This window comes from Rhipicephalus microplus, chromosome 3, assembly GCF_043290135.1.
Source record: "Rhipicephalus microplus isolate Deutch F79 chromosome 3, USDA_Rmic, whole genome shotgun sequence".
Lineage (NCBI taxonomy): Eukaryota > Metazoa > Arthropoda > Arachnida > Ixodida > Ixodidae > Rhipicephalus > Rhipicephalus microplus.
The window spans coordinates 167,555,576-167,583,559 of NC_134702.1; the positions used below are offsets into that span (position 1 = coordinate 167,555,576).

At 49.8% G+C, this 27,984-nt stretch overlaps 1 protein-coding gene across 4 annotated transcripts in view; it reads right to left on the reverse strand.

Moving 5' to 3' along the window:
- The window catches only part of LOC119184640 (uncharacterized), a 91,853-nt gene extending 64,282 nt beyond the window's left edge, over nt 1–27,571 (reverse strand). For 2 of the 4 annotated variants that reach the window (XM_075890473.1, XM_075890472.1), the window contains exon 1: nt 27,145–27,571. In XM_075890473.1, the coding sequence (XP_075746588.1) occupies nt 27,145–27,428 (284 nt within the window). In that variant the 5' untranslated portion in view covers nt 27,429–27,571. Of the gene's footprint in view, nt 1–5,895; nt 6,409–27,144 lie in introns of those variants that run through there. The other 2 variants (XM_075890475.1, XM_075890474.1) reach the window with 1 other exon arrangement.
- Between the last annotated feature and the right edge of the window lie 413 nt (nt 27,572–27,984).

Sequence of the window (27,984 nt, forward strand, 5' to 3'; positions counted from 1 at the left end):
AATGCACGCCGCTTCAGCGAGCATGGGAATGATGGGCAGTACACACATTTGTCTAATATTCGTACCTATGGCCTACTTTTGGCTCTGTGTGTGTTCGTGTGGCTTGGAGCTGCTTTCTTACGAAACAAATATTAGCAAATGTTCAGCGGTTGCGCTTCACCATCTTATTCTTTTAGACTTACCTTTCCAAATCGGGTCACAAAGCTTAAAATTTATTGAATCTTTCTTTCAAAACAAAACCGAAACAGCAATAAACGAAGCCATAAGTATGATTTGCCACCTGCAAGTACGAAGACTAAGCAAATGTGTGCACTACCTATCATTCCCAAGGTCGCTGAACGATCGCAGCACCAGAGTGCCCTCTAGTTCATTTTAGGAAACTCTATGGGTGAACGGAAAGTCAGATAACCAGTTCGCCCCTATCAGTGGCACTAATAGCGGCAAACTGAGCCCAACCTCTGGAATAAGCTTAACAGAGCGACCTACAATAATCGCGAACCTTCTTGAACAATGAGGCGCAGTTTGCACCTAGTATTATTGACAGGCTTTGTGGGCGAAAACGAAAAAGTGAAAACAAGAAACGTGTGTGGCAATATGAAACAAGAGCATCATGGGAAACGAGCACGAACGCGAGGAGCAAGCAACTGCAGTGTAGGTTGGCTTGTGCACACTAGCCATGCTATTTTTAACACGAAGCTGTGATGCCGTGGTTCACCACGAATATGACGTTGTAAAATATATACTACCATATTGTAAAGAAAAATCAAGATGGAGCGGAGTGTCGACAGCGCAGCAACCAGTGACATCGTGCTGCTAGCGCACGGCGCTAACCACTAAACAACAAAGCCAACCTTCTTCAGCTTGCTAACGGCGAGCCGTTTATATAATATACGCCATGTACCGCTGGCAGACCTAGGAGCTCAGCAGCTTCAGCACATTTTCATCATCAGTAGTGAAGTGGCATGGCCGGCGCGAGCCCCACGTACCTGCGCATCGCTATGCACGCGCGCCTCCACATGCCACGATTAAAGTGCATGTAAATGTCCTCTTGCGGGGTGAATCACTGGCGCACACTTGTCTCTAGATTTGGGCGCTCTGTACTTCTTTTGTTGCCACCGCAAGTTTGCTTTGAATTTACAGTAGCTAAACAGAGCGCGAACGTCACTTCACTCGCTGCCACGGCAGCGTTCAATAAGAAGAGCAATGCTCACACACAAAGTAAGAATTCTGCCCGTTGTTTGCGCACGTCCTGTGTATTGGCCTGGTGTGCAACCGATGGCAGCATTGCGAACCACGCTTGTATGACATCACTTCCGAGGACTCACACGCTTTCAAAGCGTGGCACTACGTAGAAAACACCGTCGTGGTAAAACTCGACAAATAAGCAGTTAGGAGATGGTGGTGGCTATGCCTTTTCTGCACGACAACGCCGGTTTTGAAACCGCTAGCGAGATCGGAGATCGTGAGCAGCGATGCAAGGTCATTTCGCAGGTAAACACAGCTACCGGCGTCTCTGCGCTAGCTCGCTTCGCTTCCACCTTTTCTCTTCACATCGATGGCATCGATAAAGTAATAATGTATGCTAACGCATCACATACGAGTGCAATGCTTGATAGTGTTGTCAAAAACAAGCGCTCGATGACGAGCTCACGTGTGAACAGCGTAGGCGACGGCCGGCGTCCGCCAGGCTAGGCCTACTTGTCGGAGTCATGAATAATCAGCTGTTACCGCTGTTGCGACGTGCTTGTCGTTCACGAAGGCGATTTAGTAATTATTTTTTGTGGAACTACGCGTGGCTGTGCAATGTTGTTTTTGTCTTGAGCCTCATTACGAGGATACCAAGTCGTTCGACCCTGCATGCCGAGGCACTGCATGGGGGCGGAGTCTGCTGCCGATAGCTCCTTTGCCCTAGTGTGTCCAGAAACGTCGCATGCGGCACGCTGCAGCATGAGACACCGCACGCCGCATCGCACGGAAAATCGCACATCTGTCTCGCGCTTTAAACGTACGCACCGGGAATGACAGCGAGGATGAACGATCAGTTGCTAATGCTAATTCACGAGCAGCGACGAATGGCGTACCAACTTGTTCGCGAGTGGGGCAAAATCATAAAATGTCTGAAAATTAACTTACAAGACTGCATATTGTGTCAAAACATCAGATTCGGTATATCTAATCCGTATTGAAGAAGGAAAACTTGCAACTGGGAAGTTTCCTGGAACCCCTTTAAAGGAGCACTGATATCAAATTTCAAGGTCGAGATGTACCGGTCATTCTATCACTTGGTATGCATCGGTCTTCTTGGCCAAATTTGAATGACATCCGTCGCGTGGAAGCTATTTTGATTCGATGTCAAAGAGCGTAGAAAAGCTTAGGAAAAAAAACGGAAAATAGACTGCCCTGTGACATCGACAGTAGTGCTACGTGTTCGGTGTGACACATTCCACAAATACCATCCTGAGTGACGATACGCTAGTAACAATGATGTGGACGATCCGAGCGGGTTTGGAGCCGACTCTCGGCCATGCCCTCACTAATGGCTCTCCTTGCTGTGTTGAAGCATGCGTGCGATTCATTGTGTCGCATCGACTGATTTGACATGCGCTTCATAGCGTGAGTACAATCATTCCGAGTGACAACACGAGCCAGAATGTCGGGGAACCGCTGCACCTCAACGCAGCCAGTGGGTCGACTTCGTAGGCACCCGTGAACAGAGGGACTGGAAGCCTAAGAACAGACGTATTTGCTCGCTTCACTTTGCGCCGGCAGCCACTACAGGGTAAATCCTGTGTTGGCGACTGAGTTGGGTTTCAGTGGCAATACAAGGCCCCTTCTCGAGGCCAGGGCTAAAGGGAGAGCAAAAAAGAACCAGTTGGCGCTACTTGACCTATTTAGAGTTAGCTAGAAAGTCACTCTGGCCTAGCCGCCAAAATACGCATGGAGGGGCTTTAGTCTACATCATCAGAGACACAGCTGGACTGAGCGCACGTGCGCTATTAGCAGACAAAATGCCAGTGTGTGTGACGTCACTTTTTTGTGAAAGCAGCATCAGCTGTTGTTACGAAGACAACACGGTCCCGAAGGCACCACTGCTCCGAACTCCGCCAACAGGGTCATCAGCCATTTGGTAGCGTAGGTTTCTCAGCTAGGGACTGCTTCTGCGCAGCACTCCTAGACGAGCGGACCAGACAACGGTGAGTTAAAACAAGCTTTATCTACAGCATAGAAATCGAGGCGTTACAAATTCGGCACTGGGGCCGACAGTTTAGCGACTCGAAGAGCAGAGATGTCTTCTCTCCCATCTCTCCCACGCACGCTGTTACGAGGCGCACCGCAGACGAGGTTACGATGGACGCCACGAAACTCGCCGCTGCAAAGGACACCGGGCACGCCGACTGCGAAGGGGCTGGAACCGACGAGAGGCTTCTTTCACGCATAGGTCAGCTGCTCGCGACGCTCCGCAGGGCTTTTTTTTTTTTTTTTTTCGTAGGCACCGGGTGGATTCTTTGAGTAACCAAATGTCCAACCAGAAGCGCCGCTGGCCGTGATGTCGGAATTCTCCAATGGGGCCCACCGCTGCGCGTGGTTGCACCAAGGACGAGGGATGTTGCCACGCATTGCGTAAGACTCGCCAGACTCGAAGGCGCCGATTGCTTCAACGGGCTGAGGGAGCTCCCGGTGCGTTGCGTGACAGACCGGCGCCGCCGCTTGATGACGTCGTTGAGTTGATCGCGTCAGGCGGGCTCGATTGCTGGCCTTGACACAGATTGCCTTTTGCCGAGGCATTGACGTTCGGTGTGGACTCGCAGGTGTAACACTGTGCAGCGGCCTCGACGTGATCACGAGAAAGCGCTTAGAGCACTACAATTTGGTGGGCTTTCCACCCATTTTGAACCACGTTCGATAGCGGATATATTAATCAATATTACAGTTATTCATTCGTACCTCAGATGTGTTTTAGGCCGCGAATCAATACTAGGGGCTGATAGCTACGTGTTGGAGCAAAAATCTTGACGTGGATAAATTTGATGTCAGTGCTCCTTTATATTACAAAAAATATCACCACGCAGTTTGTTATCGATATGTGGGGTTTAACGCCGCAAAACCACTATATAATTATGGCAGACGCCGTAGTGGAGGGCCCCGGAAGTTGCGACCACCTGGTGTTCTTCAACGTGCACCCAAATCTGAGCACACGGGCCTACAGCATTTTCGCCTCCATCGAAAATGCAACTGCGAAGCCGGGATTCTATAGTATAATAGCACTATGCGGGATTCGTTCCCGCGACCTGCGGGTCAGCAGCCGAGTACTTTAGCAACTAGACTACCGCGGCGGGGCACCACGCAGTTTGTACTTCAATGTGTCTTTCTTGCACCCAACGTAATTTATTACTTTGGTAACCCACAATTGTAGTGCCACAGTGTCAGACAACGAATACACAAGCGACGAGGCGTGATTTCAAATAAAATCGCACGTCTATCCGTAACTCCGCAATGCCTTTTATCTCACCCACATGACCAACAAACTTCATAGCTTCGGTGCTCCTGCGCACTATATGCGCAATGTTAGAGAGTTTTAGCAAGCTACGGAAAGACGTTACGGAAAGGCTGCAACATGGAAGCGGCTTACGAGCGCGCATGCGCTACGATTGCACGCGCATACGGAAAGGAACTGTGTCGTATTTCAGTAACGTGTTTCCGTAGCTTGCTAACACTCTCTAATTGCCACTCCTGTCACATCTTCCACAACGACACGCGAGTTCACTCATCTAAAAAGAGCATATCCCGGAAACGTTGAAATGCTTCCACTTGAGCATATAATACAGGTAACAGAAGTAGTCCGATGCGTTTGCCCCAGGCGACAAGTTGGGTTTTGTGTGCCTCTATCCGGATAAAAATGCATGAACAGGCGTGATGCGCTCTAGCCAAAGTTTCGGCAAAGTGACTCGTCACTTTTAAGGCTTCAACTGATATCCTTAGCGCTAGTGTGTAAATGTTTCGTGCCCTCTCCCCAGTCGGCGAGGGGGCAACTGTGGATACAGGGGTGCGAAAGGGGGAGCGCCGTGACGAATCTATCAAGGCACTAATAGCTTACACTTGCTACGGAAGCATCCATCGCGGACGTGAGCATGATAAAGAGATTGCTTATCTTACACGTCAATGGCGGTTGCAGGGCAAGCACGAAGGTGCTGAAAGCAAAGCGTACCGAAGACCCAAACAGCAAGGGACTAGCCCAAATAGCCGTTCTTTTTCAATGTATTATCTTACACGATTTCGATTAGGTGTGCCTCGAGCACTCCGAAACTATATTCCTTGATGATATATCTGGTTTAACGTCGCGAAACCACCATATGATTATGAGAGACGCCTCGAAACTATATTCCTAGTAAGGCAAAACTTTTGATCTCGCTACAGTCCACGTAATCAAGTACCCGATACAATGTCCGAACCGAAAAGTTCCAAGGCATGCTCGACCGAAAACACAAATGAGGCACGCAACAAATGCAGTACCACGCGCATGCGGTACTGCAACAAACTTGACGTGCAGGAGGGTTTCTAACTTATATTTGAACGAAAACGCGTCATCCCCTGCCGGGTAATCAGCTATACGCGCGTGCATAGCTCCTGTTTAGTGCGCAGATGCATCCTTAAGAAAAAAAATGCATGTCTGGGCGAATTGTTTCAGCATCATCGTAGATATTTGCGCAAAATAAGGCCAAGGAAAGGGTATCTAGCATGAATTTCACTGTGTACGTGTAGTCCTTCCAGCATTCTTTTTTTTTTTTTTGCAGCGTTTCCTACGATCATGCATAACAAGCAGCCCACGGTGAAAGGCCCCCACAGAGCAGTCAACATTCCCTCATCCCTGAGCACACCAAGATTTGAAACACTGACCTGGCCCGATGCATTGAGCCTTCCGAGCGACTTCCAAGCCAGCTTTAAAAACCGAAGAAAGCTCCTCTCGCAGAGGGTGGCGAAACGGAACGTCATCCGCTGGTGCGCGCGAAGCGTCCGTAACACGAGATGAGCCAAGGACTGAACGGCAGCGGCGTGTGGGCTCCGAGAGACGGCAGTACATCGCCGACGCCTCTTAGCCGCGGCACAAGAACGTAGCGCTTAGGAGACGAGTACCACGTTTTACGGGCAGCGCAAGCACGCATGGGGAGCGTGTGCCTCGCCGAAGATCACCGCGCACACGAAACAAACAGAACGACGCGTGCACCGCCGGACGATAGATGCCGCACAAAACGAAAAGGGCGCGGCGTATCTGATACCTCCGTCGATTTCGACACGAGCACGCGTTTTTCCGAAGGAGTAAGGCACGAGCGAGTAGGCGCCGACAACGCTCCGAAAAGACCGCACTGACGCCGGTTGCGGCCGGCACGGAACTCGGCTGGTACGTGCCCCGGTAACGGCCGTCAAACGCGATGAGGCAGCGATCACTGGCGCGGCGCCAAGAGGAGGAGTGATGGGGCAGATAGCGGCGGCGCGCAATTCGCATCGCAGGTTCTTCGTTCGTAATCGGCCCTCGAGTTCGCTGGCTCCAGGAAGCGTGAAGTGAAATTTCACTGTGATAACGGCGGGTGGTGTTGAGCACGCAGCAAAGGGGAAAAAAAGAGGGGGGAGGGGGGGGGAGAAAGCCCTCGCGCTGACGGACTGTCAAATGACCTTTCAACACCGTTTTCAAGGCAAATCATTTTCAAGATGCGTTGAATCCTGAAGAAGCGCGGAGTCAAAGCCAGAGTCGTCAGTTAACACACACACACGCGCGTTTCCATTGTCGTTTGTCACGTTGTAAAGTATACGGGCATATTGCTACATGAGAGGTCATGTGAGTGAAAACAGCATTTTACGGCCTTATCAACATAGACTTTTGTGAACACGTGTATGTAACGAAATTAGTGACTGTACACGCAATCTCCAAAGCTCTTGGCGAGAGAGACCAAACTGGTACGATCTGCATTTTTGCAAGGCATTTGATAGGGTGCAAATTACAGAGTTTTAAATACCGTGCGCCAAGTTCGCAGACGTTGCGGGCGAAGCGTTCGTCTCTCAACGGGAGCCCGCAACAAGTGAGCGAACGACGCAACGCAAGACATTGCGTACGCTATTCTAAAAATTTACATTTTCAAACAGGGTAAACTAACTTGGCATTGTCTGCGGGTGCCCCCTATTTCAGTCACTTTACGGGAGCCCACATGTGGTTAGCGCACGATGCATGCACACTGGCGCGAAACACTAACGCAAAACTCTGCGTACGCTATTCTAAAACTCCACAAGGCAAGTGCATTGAGGGGTTCGCTGGTTTTAATTGAGATAAATGAGCCAAGGATAATATGTTGGATTTCACGCGCCAAAACGATGATACGATTATGGGGCACGCCGCAGTGAGGCGCTTCGGAAGTTTCGACGACCTGGGGTTCTGTAACGTATAGCTAAGCACACGAACCTCGAGCATTTTAGCCTCCATCGAAAATTCGGCCGCAGCAGCTGGGTTCTGATCCAACCATACAGCTTTGGGTGCGCTGCCGAACGCCTCGACCACTGAACACCGAGGCGGTCAACGTCAAGGAGATAGGTCGGCATCAGGGTCCGTAAAGCTGTTCAGATATCACCGCTATTTAAAAAAAAAAAAAGGTAGCTTCTACATTTGCTTCAAGAATCTACTGATAGCCATTCCTATCGGTGTCAGTTGAATGAAGTGTTTTGCTAAAAGTCTCCAGGTGGTCTAAATTTTCGGAGCCATCCGCTACGCTGTCTCTCAAAATCATATGGTGGTCTTGGGACGTTAAACCCCACATATAAATCAATCACGAATACTAAGAGTCTAAAAAAATGGGGGGTGGCAGTAGCGTAGCCCGAAATATTTTTCGGGGGGGGGGGGGGGGTTCAACCATACTTTATGTATGTTCGGGATTTTGTGTGTGCTTGTGTACATACGCAAGGAAAATTGAAAATTTTCGGGAGTGTTTTAGCCCTTCCACCCACTTCTGGCTACGCCAGGGGGGGGGGGGGGGGGGGTAGCGCATTTTGGTACTGCCTTAACAGTACTGCCTTTGAAGACGCTTAAAGCGGTGAAGGAGGAGATAGACCGTAGCCTGTCCGTCCCACCGTCCATGCATGTATGTTCGTCCGCGCATCTTTCCTTTCGTCCACCTATCTGCCCGCTTCTGCGGGCTTCAGTCCATTCACCATCTGTCCGTCCATCCATTCTTGCACCCGTATACATCCGTTCGTGCATCTGTGTCCGTCCGTGCTTCAGCGTGTCTTTTCATTCATCGGTTCATGTATCCGTCCATCCTTTACACTAGTCGGCGACTTCAAGGTTGACATTATAAGCCGTAGGACCTAGCCTCGCTGTTACAAGCGGCCACTCTAGCGTCGCCAGCGCGAAGTCGGCGACGGGAATGACAGCAGGTCGGTTCGTTCCGTACGCAAGCAGAGACAGTGAAGAGATCAGAGACGTGAGAAAACCAAACAACTTTACTCTAGTGATATTGCAGCACACGAGATCTAATACAACACTTCAATACAACTAACAAAATACATCGACACTTGATACACCTAAGAAATATATAACAGAAACAATAACTCAGCTTATGAGAGAGAACTAATACAAACTACACAAACTAACACAACAGAACTACAGAGGAGAAAGTTCGAAGATATAAACAGGTGAAGGCATACGAGTGATGACCGGCAGCGTTGCGTCCCCGACGATCGGAAGCGAGAAGTCGAAGAGAGTTCTGGCACGACTGCGATGTCGGCGGTGTTGCAACGCTGGTGGCTCCGGGAGGCTAGTGCTTGCAGGTGACTTCGAGCAGGTTGAGCTAACTCGAAGCGAAGTCCCGATGTCTACGTTGCAGACGTTAATATCGCGTCACAACTAGACGAACGGCTAAGTTTAGGTGGCCAGCCGATACAGAGCCACACTAAAAACTTCTAGAAGAGATGCTTGTTGATCTGTTTCTACACCATCTTGGTCAGCGACTAGTCTGCCTAGCAGGGCAAAATCCTGCGCTTAAATCCCCCTCGTGTCTCCTCGCTCTCTTCCTTGGGGACAAGAGACCTCTACCTGGGTCCAATCATGCGCGTTTAATTGAGGGGAAACTCCGCCCCAAAAATATTTTGACCCCACCCCTTTTTAATAGGGAGAGGGCCCGCAACTAGCGAGAGTGACAACCTGTCGGGTTGTTGTCATACGGCTTGGCCACCAGAGCGTTTCCCACGCTTTTCTCCGTGGGAACGGTCAACCACTTAGCTCTCAGCCGGGCGTCTTGTAGTCTAATCCTTGTACGGGGTATACCGCGGCCTTCTACGACCTTGCAGACGCCGCCACAGTTACAAAAGGATTAACCGTCGGCGGCGACGTTCTAAGGAGAGCACCCCATTTTGCACTTATCGGTTCCCTTTCATGTGCCGCCGTTTCTCACGGTCAGTCGGGGAGTACGGCGCCCGTTAATTGCCGTGACGCGGTGCCGCCAAAAATAGCCGTCCGTGACAGTGACTGACTACAATGTATTTGCTTTAAAATATTTTGTGTATCTGCTTACTTATACTGAAGTCGGGCCGGTGAACTTTCATATGGGCCAGCGCACATACCATGCCAACTTTTTACCTTCTTTTCCAACCTCCAGTTCTGGAGTTTTTTTTTTTTTTTTTCCTTGTTACAGTACTGTACCAGGCTCTGAGTGGTACCCCACCTATTGCTGTGAGTGAAGATGTTTTTTCAGGACTTCTTTTGTTGATACAGCGGCCATTTTGTTGCTCTTGTACTCGGACTTCTTAGGATCTCGCTAGAGCCAACGAATACAAATTGACGAAGGCGCGTGCTCTATCTTGCGGTTGAAAAATACACCGTTCTTCAGTCGAAATGTAAAGAGAGAACGAAAGACCCACTCTATATATTTTACACCAGTGGCATTTCGATTAAACTTTAGTCCAGAAACGGGAGACTGGCAACCACTAGTGTAGTACAAAGCAACAAGGCAATCGGCAGATTTTTTTTTTTTTTTTCAGAACAAAAGCTTCATTATTGACGAAAACATATTTCCTTTCAGAACCTTACTGCCAACTTGCAAGATTCTCCATAACCGATTTTCAAGGCCTTTGATGTTACCGAGAAAACAAAGTCAGGCCATTGCGCCTGAATTCTAGATAGGTTTTTTTAACGACCGTTTTCACCAAAAACATTGCGGTGTCGTGAAAGTGCTAGCAACTTTGCGTTAAAAAACAAACTGTGTTGCACTAAATAGCATGTACGAAATTCGCGCTCGAGCAGCGACAGCAAAATAAGTGTTCATTATATGGAGGTGTCTGCCTGTTATTAAGACGATAGTTTATTAGGTACCGTTACTTTTGACGGTAACGTAGTAAATGCAGCATTCTTAACCAGGCCCAAGAAAAACACTATTTTAAAGGGGGAAATGTGTACACATAGTAAGCTGTAGTCGCATACTCTGATTAATATACAGCGGGAACGAATAAGGAAGACATTATGTGCGAAAATGTGTCACGAAGTAGGAAAACATGACGTCGTTTTCACCGGTGTAGCAGCGTCACCTTCTCAGTGCAGTGCCCCGAGTAAAATCGTGGCCTAGAATGAATTATGGTTTAGTTGGTCACTTTTATGACCTATTTGGTGAGCATTTCGAGCGATAATGCTACTTATGACTCGTGGAGTTTGATGGATCCGTCGTGCGTGCAAAACCCGGCGCTGGCCGAGGACATATTTGCATGTGTTGTTTTCAATAACTCATGCTTTTACTCTCGCACCTGAAAGGGGAGGAGGATCTCTCTGCTAATTAAATTAATTTCGTTCATCATCATCGTCATCCCAATCAAGGCCTGTCGGCGAACATCGGTTCTGATACGGCAGTGTAATCTTTTATCGCGGGGACTTATTTCCCGTCGCGACGTTTCATTACTGCCCCGATATGAACGCATGACCAGTTTTATTGCGGGCAGCAAATTAACCGCTGCGTGGGCGTCACCACTCACAGCGCAGATCAAAATTTTTACGCAGCTAGCATTGCCGATTCATGACGGGCATGACGACGTATTCGCAAGTTAAAAAGGCGAAATTGATAGCGACGACCCAATGGAAGAAAGTGACTACATATCACTAGTTTAAATGTCCAACGCACTCTGAAATGTTGCGTTAGTTTTAGAATGCAGTTTTAAAGCAACCATAAGAATTATAAGAAATTTCGGAACAGGAACACCAACATATTTAGTGCATGTTTCAGAGTAGGCGTGGCTACCTGTGATCAATGCCACGGCATAAGCAAGCGAAGTTGAAAATGATTTTGCTGTTTCACATTACCTGCTGAATCAACGTGTCGAGTCATCTGCGCTTTATCCAGACAAAGTCGATCGCTGTCACCAATCTGAGAAAAAGCCCATTTCTTCCACATGCCGTCAAAACTTGCGAACCTGGCTTTGCTGAGAGGTCGGATGCAACTGTGGAAGTCCGCGGCTATCCTTCTCGAAGGCCAATTCACACAAGCCAGCACCAGTGGGCGCATACTTCAGACTGACACCGTGAAAAATGACCCGGACTATTTCTTTAGCCGCCGAGGCAGCGTTCTCTCGTCCATTGGTCCTTTGCATGGTCTACATAGTTTTCACGTGACGTCACAGACAGGTTCTCTGTATCGTGTACAAAAACATGGCAGCCACCGTGACCATCTTTAGGAATGCGGATGAGGACAGATTGGTTTGGTCTCCGCCTTCTTTTGTGCTCTAACCGCTTTCTTCTGTTCGCCAGCCGCGCCACCGGGGAACAGAGAGGGGAAACGCGTACTAATCTATTGTCACGGTGTCTCACTCCGCGAGCGGTTTTAACCAGCCTGCACTACAAGATGGCGACCACAGTGGCGTCAGAGAACACTATGAATAATTGCATTAAGCTCTCAACATTCCAGCGAAGGTGCAAGAGCACTACAGAGGCATTTCAAACAACAACTGCAGTAACGCGGATCAAGTCCTCCATCATGAGGAAAGTGGGGGGGGGGGGGGGGGAGAGGCAAGCAGGTGTGACGAATGAAAGTGGATTACCGAATATGTCCTATTTCGAAGAATTGCAACTCTCTAAGGCCGAACGAAACATGTTTTCCACTTGGAAGCAAAGCACGAAACCAGATTGCTGCCACATTGCAAGCGGCTTCTGGGAAGCAATGGCCAAGAGGAATGGCTTTCCGGGAATTGTCGGGGCTTTCGCAGAACTGGTTAACAAGCGGAGCAGGGACAAGGTTTTCTTTTTTTTTTTTTTTTGTAGCATTAGCTACACTGGCTGAGGTTGGGCAGTTTCGCTTGGTGATCAGACGTCACACAGCTGGCTTACCGTAGAAGACCTTGAAGATCCTGGAGTGAAGCGTGACTAGTGGGCTGGAACGTGACTCACGTGAAATCATTCGGTAGTCTGTCCATCCGTGATTCGCCCATCCGTCTATCTATTGATTGGTGATTCGTTCGATATTTCAGTCCATCCATCCGTAGCTCAAGCTACGTATATCCTGACATAGTCCAGCTATGTCACTGCTCGATTTTTCTTTTTCCTGAAAGGGAAAGACGTACCTTGTCCGGCGCATGGTATTGTAGCCTCGCGTGTGACATGCTCATTTCTGGATGCACACTTTGTGCATTTCTCGAAAAATACGCCTCCCCTTTTTGCTACGCCCAGTTACCCAACCCTCAATGACACTGAGCCGTGCCCCTTTACGGTTGGCAGAATTCGGCTCCCTCGCTATGGTCAAACTGGTACTTATATTGAGCGCAATCCTCAAGCAGTGACTTCGGACACACACATCGAGTTGTCTTCTTCCGATGTCCCTGAAAGAACTGAAATGGCATTAATGGCGGAAGAGGTAGGGGAACTAAAGGAACTCTAGCGAGCTCAGACGTCCCGGAGCAGCAACTTACTCGGGTCATATCCGTGGGGGCGCTGCTTTCGGCCGCTGGCGTTCCAGAATACCAAGCACGTGCTGGACCATGACTCTTTGGTTGCATGGCTCTTGGGTCATGATTTTTCTGCTAATGTTGGCACTTTTTCTTGGTTACCCGGCGGTGGCGCACCGTGCCAGAGATGTCTCTGTGTGGCTCGCGCCTTCTTGCAGAGTTGGCATATATCTGTGGAGCGTCTCCAGGTAGACCTCAAAGCACCTCCGGGAAGACGCGTTTTACCCAGACGGGGCTTCATACGGCTTGTACTTGCAACAGCTGTAGTGTGGCTGCTTCGCTCCATTGTAGGTCTGGGTGCGGCGGTGGGTAGAGGCGTCTGCTCGTTCTGCAGTACTGCAGAACGTCGCTGTAGGTTATGAAGGAATACTCTTCGGCATCGGGTCGTTCCGGTTCCAGATTTCATTGCAGAAAAGGTAAACATCAATGTCACGGTCCCGCAAGCAGCTGCCAAATGGCTTTCGCGTAGCCTTAGACTCTTGTTCTGCGAGCAGCGCGGCTGGCCTCTCGATTTGCCTTTTTGAGTCTAGCTTGCTCCTTTGTCATGGTGACGATGAGCTTGAAGAGCACGGAACACTGTGTTCGACATTACCATGCGAGTACCTTCTCCTGGAGGGTCGATAAACCCTCTGGTGTTCCATTCTCCTCGCTTCTGGCTTCCAATACTGTGTAGGACCTACTTTCTAGCATGTAAACATAACCGCCTTTGCAGAAAAGTTTTCTTTTCTTTCCTTTTCCGGGAGCACACCAAACCGCCTCTTCGTTCATTTCCTTTCGAAGGAATAAAATTCCACGTGTGTTCAACATGACTCAGGTGGTGTTCAGCATTAGGTCTTTTCGGCATTTCGATACAAGAAGCTACACGGCAGGCATATTTTCGGGACGGCGTAGCGAAGCTGCTTCAGTGAGTATCGCAATGAAAAAAAAAGCCGCTGGTTCAAATTCTGCGTACTCCAGCGAGTAGCAGGAACAAAGAAGCCATTTTAAACGTGAGGCATTTCTTAGTGAACATCAGCGACTTTGAGCGCATCTACATAGCCGCTTACGTTAAGGTGCTCTCGTGATCACCCCCTTAACTTGGCGGGAACCAAAATTAGCATGGGATGTTCATTTGGCTGACACTTAGCATCTACCCAGGAACGACAAGAACACACCTGGGCGATTTTAACGCGCGAGCATCAAGAAATACCCGACATCGGTAGCGCCGACCCGACGAATGAAAAGAATAAATGTTAGGGTCCCAGCTGGAATCAAACCGAAGCACTCTGCATGGCAACGAAGCATTTTACCACAGAGCTACGCCAGGTCTCGGAACTACTTTTTGAATAGACGCTAATCTTCGTGAAACGTCAATAGTGATTGCAGTGTTGCCTTTCCAATTTATTAAGCATTACATATGTACTCCTTTGATACAGCCGTCACGTCGAGTTAACATCAATTGTGGTTAGTTGCCATGCGCTGAAGTTGATTTATGTAGCAGTGTTCAGGGCCAGCACCTTCGCGAGCATCAGCGCTTCATATCAGCTTCTGGTGTTGCTAATACGCATGTTCCATTTGGCATCATTATGCAAGTGCAAACAACTGGTTATACAAACATCTGCAACTCTTCAACATATGTCTGTGCATGCAACATTTGTACATATATTTAGAGTCATTGCATGACGTGTCGCTTAAAAAAATGCAACACGGTCGTTTTCCCTCCGCATGCTTCGCATGACTTCGATTTCCAGGTACGTGGGATCTGCCGAATTTTTTATCATTTGACTAGCTGAGCCATGATGACCATACTTGACACCGCGTTCATTATTATATAAATACTAGCACCAGTGACTCAATTTTTCATTTGTGGAACTTGCACGTGGCGTCACAGTGTTTTCTGCGCTGGGTACCTGAAAGTGGCGGTCGACATCATGACTTTTCAACGCATTAGAGTGCAAGTGCAAGTGACGACAAAGTCGTTCACCCTTTCTGTTCCGTAGTGCGTTCCCCGCTCTCTTCTCTTCGCCAGTCGCGCCATGGGCTAACGCGAGGAATAGGAATGGCCACTGGCACTAATCTGATGTCTACCGTTTCGCGTTGCGCGAGGTCGAGCAAGAGTGGTGGTGATAGTGCTTAGAAGAAAAAAAGGCACCCAATTTCTGCAGCCCGGTACCTGAAGATGCAAACCACAGTATCGTCAATTCAAGTTATGTCTTAGGAAAACACGCACAAAATCTAGGGCTGAAAGGGTTAGGCCTAACCCAAAAAGGAGGGTAGACCTACGCCTGGTTCATGGCGTACACGGTTCGTCTGGCGGTGTGGGAGAAGACATAGTAGAATGACCGGTTAGAGGTGTCGCACATGCAAACCAGCCGGCCGAGTCGCGAAGGCACCTTGAAACTTGGAAGGGGTGCCTGCTGAAGGATCTTAAGACACTCGGTTGATCGTCCGGTGCATGTCGCAGAACGCTAGACAAAAGCAGCACACGGTTGACCGCTTCTTTTGCAGCCCTGATTGCAGACAGCTCACTTCCAGGCCTTGACAACTTAAAACTCGGCCGGGTGCGCTTGACGAGGTTCAATAAGAGCTTTGATGAACACAACCATCAAGTTGCCGATGAAGCAAATTCACATCGGGGAACGTTGACTCGGAATAAAGCAGGGCAGGCGCCGCTAAAATCATTCCGAGTGTCCATGGTGTCAAGCCGTAGTCCGATCAGAACAAATGGCAAACCGCGTCAATGTTAACTGCGGTCAATTCTGAACACAGGTTACGGATTCCGCTGTTAAAAGCTGCGTGTGACAGTAACGTTTGTGCTGTATTCACGCGACGGATGTGATCGTGGACGAACCAGTCACGTGACGTGATTCGGATATCTCTTAAGTTGGCTTTCCCGCAGCAATGTTTTCGAACCAGAAGCCTCGTTCCCAGACTGTTCTTGTAGCTCCGAGGCCGTTTACCCCTCCACCGTACGTCCACATTCCGGTGAAGATGCGGAAGAACCACAAAAATCACAAAGGCTATTCAAGGCACACTGCAAAAATGTGACGCCTCGTCATATTCCCACAGAACGGAAGAAACGAAATAAAGGAAAAGCTTAAGCTAAAGGGACTGCCTGCAGTTCTTGACTGTTTTTCTGTTTCGTGCAAAAGCGTGCAATCTGAAGTGTATGACTGATTAAAATGTGAGGTTTAACGTTCCAAAGCCACCATATGAACACGAGAGACGCCGTAGTGGAGGGCTCCGCAAATTTCGGGCACCTGGGGTTCTTTAACGTGCACCCTAATCTGGGCACACGCAATCTGAAGTGTACAACCTTGTAGCGGTTTCTCTAGAAAGTATGTATGAATCTTTAAAACAGAATTTTTCGATCTGCGTTCGGCCTCCTTCCAACGGCGGGATAAATGCCAGTGAACATTGAAAGGAAACCGTTTTGTTTTTTTTGCGGCTCCAATCAAGGTGCCTTTATTAATAAAACAAATACCTCAGTGGTCGTTTAATGCTGGTACATTTTTTTTTCTTTGTATCAGCGGCGGTGGTTGCAGTGCTCGCGTTTCTCCGCCGTTTCCAGGCAGGCATGTAGTCAAGCGAACACACCGTCGGCGGCAGAGCCACCGGGCGCCTCTTTGAACGCGTGAGAGAAAAAGTAAAAATTGTACTCTGGTGCAACCAAAAGCTGCCTCAAGTGCTTGCAATTCAATTTCAAGCTATGGATGTTTGTTTTTCGGCAAAATAACAACTTGCGGTAATTTCTTGTTCTGCCTGTAATTGAACCAGCTTGCTGTTCAGAGCTGCTACTGGTTATTCTTTGTCAGCTTTCAACATCAAACTAAAATTATAATTCCTTCTGTATGAGAGAAAACCATGCTCGTTGCCATACTTAGATTTTATTGTTGGACATGTGGTTGCACCGCCCAATATGAGAATGTGGCAGTCATGGCTAAGGCACGTGAAAAGACTGAAAGGGCAATAATTTAAGCGTATTTTATCAGGCAATTGATTGACAAATGCATTAGCATGCCATCAATCCATCTTTTGGAGGGGGAAATAGTCTTCCTACATCACCATGTTTACTTTGTGAGTAACACATTGCAACGTTTTGCTTTCATTCTTTTGTTGACCTAATGAGCGTTCACTCGTTTCTCTTGCATTGTTTGCCATGCGATGCTTAGTAATTTTTCATGGGGTTTATTGTTTTTGATTCTCTCGGCGTAGTGCTTCATCGCTTTGCAAATTTGGTGCTGGCTTAGGGTGTTTTGAAAATGTTTTTTTTTCGTTTTATTCGGTGTCAAGCGTTTTTTTTTTTAAGATTTAAAAAAGAAAGGTTTTACAGTTCCTTTTCACGCTTTCACGTCCTCGACGAAGCTTGGTGCAATAAAAAGATAAAAAGTAAATTAGATAAAATAGAAGTTTACATCTTCAGAGCACGCAGTTTAGATTAAGGCGTCTGTTACTTTTGCAGTGCTTTGTCATGATGGCTCTGGTGGCGGCACTTCTGCAATATAAACCTGTTTTGTGCGCATCGTGGTAGCACAGTGTGGCATGCCTATATTGGTGTCATGAAACGACAATAAAAAATCGGTAATCAGCATCTTGTCTTCGACTCTTCTGCCTTCAGCTTGCGCAGCAAGGCAAGTTTACAGGAAAGATTGTGGAAGTTCTTCCCGCGACTCTCCCCCGCTGTTCCGCGAATCGCTACGAGTGTACTGAAGCGGTAACTTGTAAAGCGAAGTGACGTAGTACGCAATCCGAGATCTCGAATAGCGATTTCGTCGTCGTGCGAGTAAAGCGCACACCACACACACAGTCCGAAAGGGCGGGCGTACGCCGCTTAGGGATGGATGGATGTGGCTGTACCCTTTAGATCGGGCGGCGGCTAACGCCACCTAGCCATAATACTTAGTGAACTATGAGATTTATCTTTTTTTTTTTCCTTTAAGCAATGAGGTTGGGGATTTGTACTTTGCAGGGAAGGGTTTATTTTCACTCGTGCCTTGACTTTAGCCACCATCAGATAACCTCCTTCAAGTTAAGGCTACCCGCTTAAAGTCGCTTAAACAACGACCACAGCGCCCCCCCCCCCCCCCCCCCCGACAGTTCCATAGAGAAACATGACTGTTCTGGTAAACGCGAGCTGGTGCCGTCGCCCAGCCTGTCAAATGCCTTCGCAGCCGGTGCACAGTCATAAACTGCAGGACCCCGATCCCGGTGGCGGCCCTTTCAGAAGGGGGCTACGCTCGTCTGGCCGCGCCGCCGGGGAAACAGCGGATGGAAAGTAGCTAAAGAAAACATCAAAGGAAAGGGACGTACAAAACGGGGCACCACAGAAGCCGTACCGTGAAAAGCTGGTATGAAGGATTAGTGAAGGGAAGGCCTCTGCTCAGAGCGCGCTCTGAAGTTGAGGCGTGACGACCTTTCATCGAGTGCATCTTTTCCCTCGTCATGAGGGAAAGGGAAGAAAGCGTGAGGTGGAACGTGGGAAAAGAATGAATGAACGTGGAATGCCAACGACCCAGGAAAAAAAATAATAGTACGGTTTTCGCAAACTATCCGAAGGCAAGTTTTTTCTGTACAGGGGCATAGTTTAGTCAGCCTGTCGCTTGTGAAGTTTTCCAGTCGCTAGCCACGCGTTTGGGCTGATACCCGCATTTCTGAAAATTCGAGAATTTCACTTTCAGCAGTGCCGAGAATTGTGTCGCCACAGTGAAGCCGGCAACGGCAACCACGGGTACCGAACAAATGGCGCGCTCGTAGACCCTCTGGCAGAACTAGTCGACGCGCTCAGTTGTCTCCTGTCTGTGCACCGTTTTTACGCAAGCTGCCGGAACAGATTTTGATGCTTCCACTAGGCTGTGTGTTTTGGCACTACTCGCGCGTATGGAAACCCGCATTGCCGGCGGCTTGTTCGTGACATTGACGCTTGAGCGCTGAGTTCAATAACAGATCTACCACCTTATGTTGCTTCTGTGAACGACCCATCATTCGCGTTAAGCAGACGTGCAATGACCAGAGTGAACACTACAGCGTCCTTCGACGAATCGCAGCGGGACACTTATAGGTGCTACGATGATTGGACGAAGCGCAAGCCAGGTCGACCCGATGCGATTTGCCGATGAATATCTCATGCGGTAAAAATGAAACCCGTGCATTCTTTTCTAAATGCGCATGATTCCGCTCCACAAATTCATTAAAACTGTCACTCTACCTTCCTCATCTCGCAAGAAAATAGGCGCAACTTTGACTCCCGCGAACAATCGTACAATCACTCGAGTTCATCCATCCGAGAAACGCCCACGACACTCAGCGTCGTGTGTGTTTCTCGGGTGATTCCAACCAATCCAGCAACAAGTTTTATTGAACTATTATTTCACCTCCCGCTTGCTTCCGAAACCTGTATTATCAAAGCTTAAAATATTTAGAATAAGCAAATCCATTCACCTTTCGCCTAATTTGGACATCGTGAAAGTAGCCCGCCTGTTTTAGCACTTACTTTAAAGGTGTTCATTTGGATATTAATTTGGCAGAAGCTGCAAACGCTGGTCAGGTGGATATTCAGAAAGGTAACACGTTTAGCTGCATGGTTTGTTAAAAAATGCTTTTTTTTTTGTCGTCTTAGGCCCACGAAAATCGTCTGAAATTACGGCTAGTTCAGAAAGAATTCAGCAAGGTTCCGTTTGGCGTTGCATAAGTGGTTGCCAGACAGGAAGGGTCAGTGTTGCCAGATTGCCGCTAAATTTGCCTGCAAAATGTTGTTGTTGTTGTTGTGGTTTTTCCGTGAGGGTTTGGTGCCATCCGCGGTGCATTTCGCGAACGAGCGACGCTGGCCGTTTTAATTACCGGAATGAACCGCGCATTACGGAATTCGTTTTAATTAACGGAATGAACCGAGCCTAGCAGAAGTCGAGCGTGGCGCTGCCGTGCAATTAGGAGGCCAATTTAATTAACGGAATGAACCGCGCATTGCAGAATTCCGTTTTAATTAACAGAATGAACTGAGCCTAGCAGAAGTCGAGCGTGGCACTGCCGTGTAATTAGGAGGCCAATTTAATTAACGGAATGAACCACGCATTGAATTATTCCGTTTTAATTAACGGAATGAACCGCGCCTAGCAGAAGTCGAGCGCGGCGCTGCTGCGCAATTAAGAGGCCAATTTATTTAACGGAATGAACCGCGCCTAGCAGAAGCCGAGCGCGGCGCTGCCGTGCAATTAAGAGGTTGTTTTAATTCACGGAATGAACCGCGCCTAGCAGAAGTCGAGGCGCGTTCTCTTGCTGTGTGCGCAGCTGTGCGATTAAGATATCGCGTCTCAGTATTAGGGTTGACGGGGAAAACTGAATAGAGTCGCAGGAGGTAATGCGCTGCCCCCCTCCCCCCTTACTTTTTTTTCTCTCAGCTGATACTCCAAGAACTTCAAGCAAAACTTTGTGGCTCGGTTAACCAGCAAGCTACCTCCATCAACAATTCGACGCCCAGGGAGTACCGAGGAGCACCGAACGAAGCAATAGACCAGCCTTTCACGCTGGCAGAGCTACACGCGGCCCTTGCTAAGCTTACGCGCAACACAAGCCCGGGAAAAGACGGAGTGACCAATAAGCACCTACGACAGCTACCGCCCCGGGCGTTGACGGCGCTCCTTCGGCACTATAACGACTGCTGGAGGAAGGGCGAGCTACCACAAGTCTGGAAGCACTCGGAGGTGACCATGGTACCCAAGCCAAACAAGCCGATTTCGATTGCGAATCTTCGTCCCATTTCCCTTACATCTTGCGCTGGGAAACTCTTTGAGCACATGGTAAACGAGCGGCTCACCACACATCTCGAAGACAATGGTCACTATCCGAACACCATGTTCGGCTTCCGCCAAATGCTCAGCACACAAGACGTCCTCTTGCAGATAAAGGAAGATATTCTTCTCCGCTTGAGCAAGCACAGTAAGTCACCTGTTCTAGGTTTGGACGTAAAGGGCGCATTTGACAATGTGAGCCACGAAGCCATTCTGCGTAGCCTGGAAGATGTCGGCTGCGGTGCCAAGACATACGCCTATATGCTGGCTTTCCTCACCAACCGCACTGCCACTGTAGGGATTGCCAATATCAGGAGCGAGCTTTTTCAACTCCCTAACAAAGGCACGCCACAGGGCTCAGTGATATCACCAGTGCTTTTCAACTTGGCCCTCCTTAAGCTCCCACGTCTCTTGGACGCTGTCCCTGGGATACATCTCGCGTTATACGCCGATGATATCACTATGTGGACAAGAGGTTCAAGCACGGGTGAACAGGAGGACCGACTTCAAGAGGCGATTAACATCACTGAAGGATATCTCAAGACCTGCGGCCTCCAATGTGCTCCGGAAAAGTCGGAACTGTTAGTACTTGCGGCACGCACCCGGGGTAGACCACCAAGCTACGACACTCCTGACCCACAAGTCTTTCTACAGGGAGTCCAAATACCACAAGTTGACACGCTTCGAGTCCTTGGACTACACATACATAAAGATGGGTCTGGCTCCGCTGCCCTACCCCGGCTGCAGAACACTGTGACACAGCTCACCCACCTAATCCAAAGGGTGGCTAATCGCCGCAGTGGCTTCAAAGAGCACGACACCCTAAAAATGGTACAAGCGCTCCTTTACAGCCGCATAACGTACGGAACTCCCTACCTCAACCTGAAGACAGCGGAGAAACAAAAACTTAATCTGCTGATACGAAAGGCTACAAAGCTTGCCCTAGGACTGCCGCCAGCCGCCTCCACTGACCGACTGCTTCGCATGGGAGTTCATAATACGTGGGAAGAACTCACCGAAGCACACCTCATCAACCAGGTCGAGAGACTCAAGCTGTCACTCACAGGGCAAGCCGTGCTTCGACGCACAGGATACCAGACCACTCTAGAACCCAACGAAGAACGCAAAGGCAAAATACCGTCACAGCTGCGAGAAAGCCTTGAAATTCAGCAGATCCCTCGGAACATGCATCCTCAACATCACCGAGAAAGGCGGCTCGCCAGGGTTAACATGATCCGGAAAAAACATGGCAATGACCCGCAGGCGCGATACGTGGACGCAGCCAAATATCCGAGACGTAATGCCTTCGCGATTACCGTCGTAGATTGCAAGGGCGCAGTACTGGCATCGGCGACTATTCTCGCCAAACGTGCGGAAACAGCTGAAGAGGCTGCTATAGCACTCGCCACCCAGACGAGTAAGGATCCCATCGTGGCCTTTACCGACTCACAAACAGCGGCACGGAACTACCTGAAAGGCAGGGTCTCCACGGTGGCGATTAGGCTACTAAAGCGCATGGACAATCCTCCTCCCTACACATGCATCGTGTGGATTCCGGGTCATGAAGGTCTCGAGGGAAATGAAGCGGCACTCACCGCCGCCCGCGAATGCGTCAACCGGGCATTCCCATACAAGATCCGAGGCACCTCCCACTCAACAACAGAATCAGAGGCAAGAGAAGCCATACCACTAACGTACCATGCATTATTGCAACATTATCGGCTAGAACGCAGCTTATACCCCCCGCCACATCCAAAACTCACAAGAGACGAAAGGACTGACTATAGGCGTCTTCAAAGCAACACGTTCACACACGGCGTACTATTGCACCATATGAGGCCAACGCTGCACAGCTACATCTGCCCTCACTGCAATGTGGCAGACACTCTGGCACACCTCCTACTGCAGTGCAAAGTAAGCGTCCCAAGACTACGAGCAGCAGCACCAGATGCGGACCAAGACCTCCTCAGTGAAGCGTGGGAGGCTGCGGTCTCCCAGCCGGACCTGGTCGGACCTCCCAGCCGGACCTCCCAGCGCGACTTGCGCGTACCTGTGAATGAAACCCGGCCGACGAGCCGCCGTCGCTTACAGGGACCCACCCACAATAAGCGCAAACTACCAAAATTCCAAATAATGATTGTGTATTGTCTCTCAGCCCAAGAGCTTTGTTTAAAACAATAAAAAATGACATAATAAACATAATAATGACAATAATATAAATAAAATATAATGACAATATAAACATAAGAATAAAATGACAATATGTCTCACTACGCGCTAATCACAATTAAACTGGGTACCGACGAGCAATTACCTCCATTAATCGAAGAAAAGGGTCTTTCACGTTGGGACGTGCGTTAATTGATCTCCACCAAAGCCAGGCGAGGTGAGACGGCATAAGTGAGGTAGTCGTCTTGTTGCTGTTGCGAACGAGACGGCGCTTGCCTTTTGCCATTCACTTTCAATCCTTTGCGTGTTGGCGCCTGTCGCAGGGTCATAGAAGTTAACACTGTGGTTCACGGTGTGCCAGTCCAAGTTTAGCGGTGTTCCGTTGGCTGGGTATGCAGTGGTACGCGGCCCACTCGTCGCTGTCCACCGTCGTCCCGGGAAGAATGTGCTTGGCTATCAGTGAACCAAGGGTGGCAGCATCCCTTTTATCCACTTGAAACAGCCTCAACTCCTTCGTGGACACGTGAATCATGCCGAAAATCCACGGGCCCTTGTTAGAAACGCCACCGTAATTGTTGCGGCGCCTTGAAGGAACATTGTCGCCAGTCAGCAGGCGACCTCGATTCGCCTTGCGCCGACCCCTCAACAAGCATTCGTCGATTTGGACGACCTCGCCCACTCCACCCATCACCGTCTGTGCGCGCAGCTCTTCGAGTGCTACTTCTCTTATATAATTTCTCCAATCGGTCCGCATGGAGTTGCTAAATTTAAACTCCTTCTGTGTAAGCTCTTTCATGTTCTTTGACGAGAACCCTTTGACCATGGCGTACGTGAGCCATATTATTTCGCGTCGAGCGAGCTTTACGTTAGGACGGCCAAGCACGTCTTTACAGGCAAAAAAGGAACCTTGGCCCTGCCTACCCTGCAGAGCGTGCGTCCCGCGAAGCTGGGAGAGCTGTTTCCTGCAATGATTTCACCTGAATGTGGGTCTGCTTCCTTTCTTTCCCGGGCGATTGTACGTCACGACTTCTCCACCGCATCCTGGCTCACCTGGATTAAAGCAGAGATCCTTGCAAATACCCCAGTACTCGGATGTCGGTGGCCGCCCCATTGTTGTTCCGGCTGCCTGAGGTCGAACTGCCGGTCGAAGCGATGGGCGCAGGCAACAGTCCGATTTCACGAAGGAAGGCCTCTTCCGCGGAAGGGTACCTTATGATGTCGGCGATTTCGACAATGCTGGGGTCTATCCGTGCGTGTCCATGACCATACGCCTCCTGAACTGGTAACAGTGTAGCTTGCATGGCTAATGTTACGGCATTTTATAAGGGTCGTGAAGTGAAAGGGGGATAGAGCGCTCTAACATTGACAGGGCGCCTACGTGATGCAGCATCAGCGGGGAAAGAGGGGGTGGGTCACGGCGCCGACGAGGCGGGAGCATCTGCGGAGAAAGAGTGGATGGGCCACGGCCCTAACGCCACGCGAGCACCTGCGGAGAAAGACGGGATGGGCAAAGACGCCTCAAATCGGCATGGCCAGAAAAAAAAAAAAGCCTTTAACGTTGACATGGCGCCGACCCGACGTGAGTGTCCGCGGAGAAAGAGGGGGTGGGTCACGGCGCCGACGTGGCGCGAGCATCTGCGGAGAAAGAGTGGATGGGCCACGGCCCTAACGCCACGCGAGCACCTGCGGAGAAAGACGGGATGGGCAAAGACGCCTGGAATAAAAAAAAAAAACAAAAAAACTTTTTGTACCTCTAACGTTGGTTGACATGGCGCCGACCCGACGCGACGTGTCTGCGGAGAAAGAGGGGGTGGGTCAGGGCGCCGACGCGAGCATATGTGTGAAAATACGGGATAGGCGAAGACGCCTCGAATCGTACAACACCTAGGTCACGTACTCCACTTCTGTGCCCCTCCTTCTCCACAGCAATGGTGACTTGAGCGGGAGGGCGAACGACGTTACGTGATGCTACGTGATGTGACCCACGCATCACGTAAATAGTACACCACCTAGGGCATGTACTCAACCTTGGTGCATTGGGCGTCGAGGCATGGCCAAACTTGCTCACGTAAACCTCTTAAATTTCCTTATTCGGTGCTCCCTATCTCGGTCGCCATCCCTAAGCTTTAGGATCGTGATCCTTATGAAATGCCGTAACGTTAGTTCTGCGAAGTACATTGTCACCATTTCAGGAGGCGTCGCATTATTGGACTGTCGAAGACGCCATCGCTTCGAGCGGCAGTTCGACCTGCAGACAGTCGGGAACAGCACAGAAGCGGCCGCCGACATCCGAGTGATGGAGAATTCGCAAGGACCTCGGCTTAATTATGGTGACCCAGGATGCAGTAAGCCGTCACGTACAATCGCCCCGGCGAAAAAACGAGCAGACCCACACTTCAGGTACAATGGTTGCAAGAAACAGCTAGCTGTCCCAGCTCCGCGGGACACTCACGATGCAGGGTAGACAGGGGGAAGGCTCGTTTTTTTGCCTCTCGAGACGTACTTGGTTGTTGCACGTCCGAACGTGAAAGACCCTTTCCTTCGATTAATGGAGGTGATCGCTCGCCGATATCCCGTTTAGGGATCCCTGCCATATCGTGAGTAATGAGCGTGTAGCGAGACATATGCCATTTTATTCTTATGTACCCACCCTATTGTTTTATACTGCGCTCTTGAGCTGAGAGGCAATTTGTGCTTATTGTGGGTGGGGCCCTGTAAGCGACGGCGGCTTGTCGGCCAGGTCCCATTTACAGGTACGCGCAAGTCGCGCTTAATTCGCTCCATCTGCTTCGATAAAGCAGCCTTCCAGGCGTACATAGCTGTAGCATATCCGACGTACCCCTATTAACCAGCCTTGGAACGCTTATTCATCACATGTACATACGAGTCCGAACGATATGTCTTGTGCTTACGCAGCAAGGGGAAGCGTAGCGTCCCCCGTCGTAGCGCGCGGTCGACGCGACACGATCAGCTCAGAGAAAAAAAAAAAAAAGTAAGGGGGAAGGTGGGCAGCGCATCACCTCCTGCGACTCTATTCAGTTTTCCCCGTCATCCCTAATACTGAGACGCGATATCTTAATCACACAGATGCGCACACAGCAAGAGAACGCGCCTCGACTTCTGCTAGGCGCGGTGCATTTCGTTAATTAAAACAAAATCTTATTGCACAGCAGCGCCGCGCTCGACTTCTGCTAGGCGCGGTTCATTCCGTTAATTAAATTGGCCTATTAATTGCGCAGCAGCGCCGCGCTCGACTTCTGCTAGGCGCGGTTCATTCCATTAATTAAATTGGCCTCTTAATTGCGCAGCAGCGCCGCGCTCGACTTCTGCTAGGCGCGGTTCATTCGTTATTAGAACGGCCTCTTAATTGCACGGCAGCGCCACGCTCCATTACTGCTAGGCGCGGTTCATTCCGTTAATTAAAACGGCCAACGTCGCTCGTTCGCGAAACACACCGCGGATGGCACCAAACCCTTACGGAGAAGCCACAACTACAAAAAAAAAAATTTGTGGTCATATTTAGCAGCAGTCTGGCAACACTAACACTCCCAGTGTGGCAACCACTTATGCAACGCCAAACAGAACCCTGCCGAAAGAATTCGCGGGTGTTGTTATTCACATGAAATAATAACATTGATTGATATGTGGGGTTCAACGTCCCAAAACCACTATATAATTATGAGAGACGCCGTAGTGGAGGGCTCCGGAAATTTAGACCACCTGGGGTTCTTTAACGTGCACCCATATCTGAGCACACGGGCCTACAACATTTCTACCTCCATCGGAAATGCAGCCGCCGCAGCCGGGATTCGAACCCGCGACCTGCGGGTCAGCAGCCGAGTACCTTAGCCACTAGACCACCGCGGCGGGGCATGAAATAATAACAGGCAAAACTTGGTCCTCCTAGATGGCCTTCACTGGCGACGAGCACAAGGGAAAAAACAGCCAGTGACCACTAAAACGGGCTAATATACAGCGAGCAAAAGCTCCGAAAGCGCGAACCGCAGTGTTGGTAACTCGGGGAAAAAACTACAATTAAAAATGCTCAATTATTATGACGCTATGATTCCAGTAAAATACCTACGCGTGTTCTTTACATCGTCAGACGCTACACGGGTTACACGCGATAACGACGAGCACAAAATTATGCTAATGGAAGGCTCAAGAACGGTGCTCCTCCTTTTCCGAGCACTACTATAACGAACAGGTGCAATCACTAATCTCAACTCGCTGATGCCAGCAGTGAACTCACCTCGAGTGGCGGGTTTCGTTCCAATTGAAGTCCCTTTGAGGACAGGGTATTCGTGGATCTGGTTGCTCGGACGATTTCTTCGGCAGCACGGTGGGACCGACAGAGCTTACCAGCATCATAACCGTGCGCAAATTGCGCGGCACATTTCGAAGTTTCCAATGTTGCGGCCTCCAGCCGCGATCGCCGCGCGCGGCCCCATGATCGAGCCGGCCGGGCAAACCGGGCGAGTACTGAGGTCGTCCGCAGTTGTGCATGTAACGCACCCACTTGCCGTAGCGGCCCATGACGCGCACAGTTCGCACACGTTCTGTCACTATGTCAATGAAAAAAGGCGAGGTCACAGAACACCTTCTGCGAGGTTCTCAAGCCGCCGCACGCGCAGGCACGTCCGCGTCCCACCACCACATCTGCGGAGCAACGCGCGCGATGTATACACTCAGCGGCACTGACTATGCTGGCGGCGGCGAAGCGCTGTCTCACGTGGTCCTCACACATTCGTCCACTCGTCGCCAGGGGTGGCAACAGCGCAGGGGAGAGAGTGTGAAGGAACGTAGAGAAGCACCCAATGCGAGCACGAAGCTTGTTCAAGGCCGAGCAAGAGCCGACTTGGGGGGTGACGAGCACGAGACTTCAAAGAGTTCGCGCATCATCACTGGATCATCAGATTAAACAATTCGAGAGAGGGGACGGGGGGGGGGGGGGGGTACTGCTTACGCGTTGCCCTTCTCTAGCGGCGCCATGGTGTTGGCGTTGGCAATAGCGGTGCGCAGGCTGCAAGTTGGCCCCCATCTTTTCCTTCTCTTAGTAAAGAAACATTCATGAAGGAGCAAGCGGCCGCCG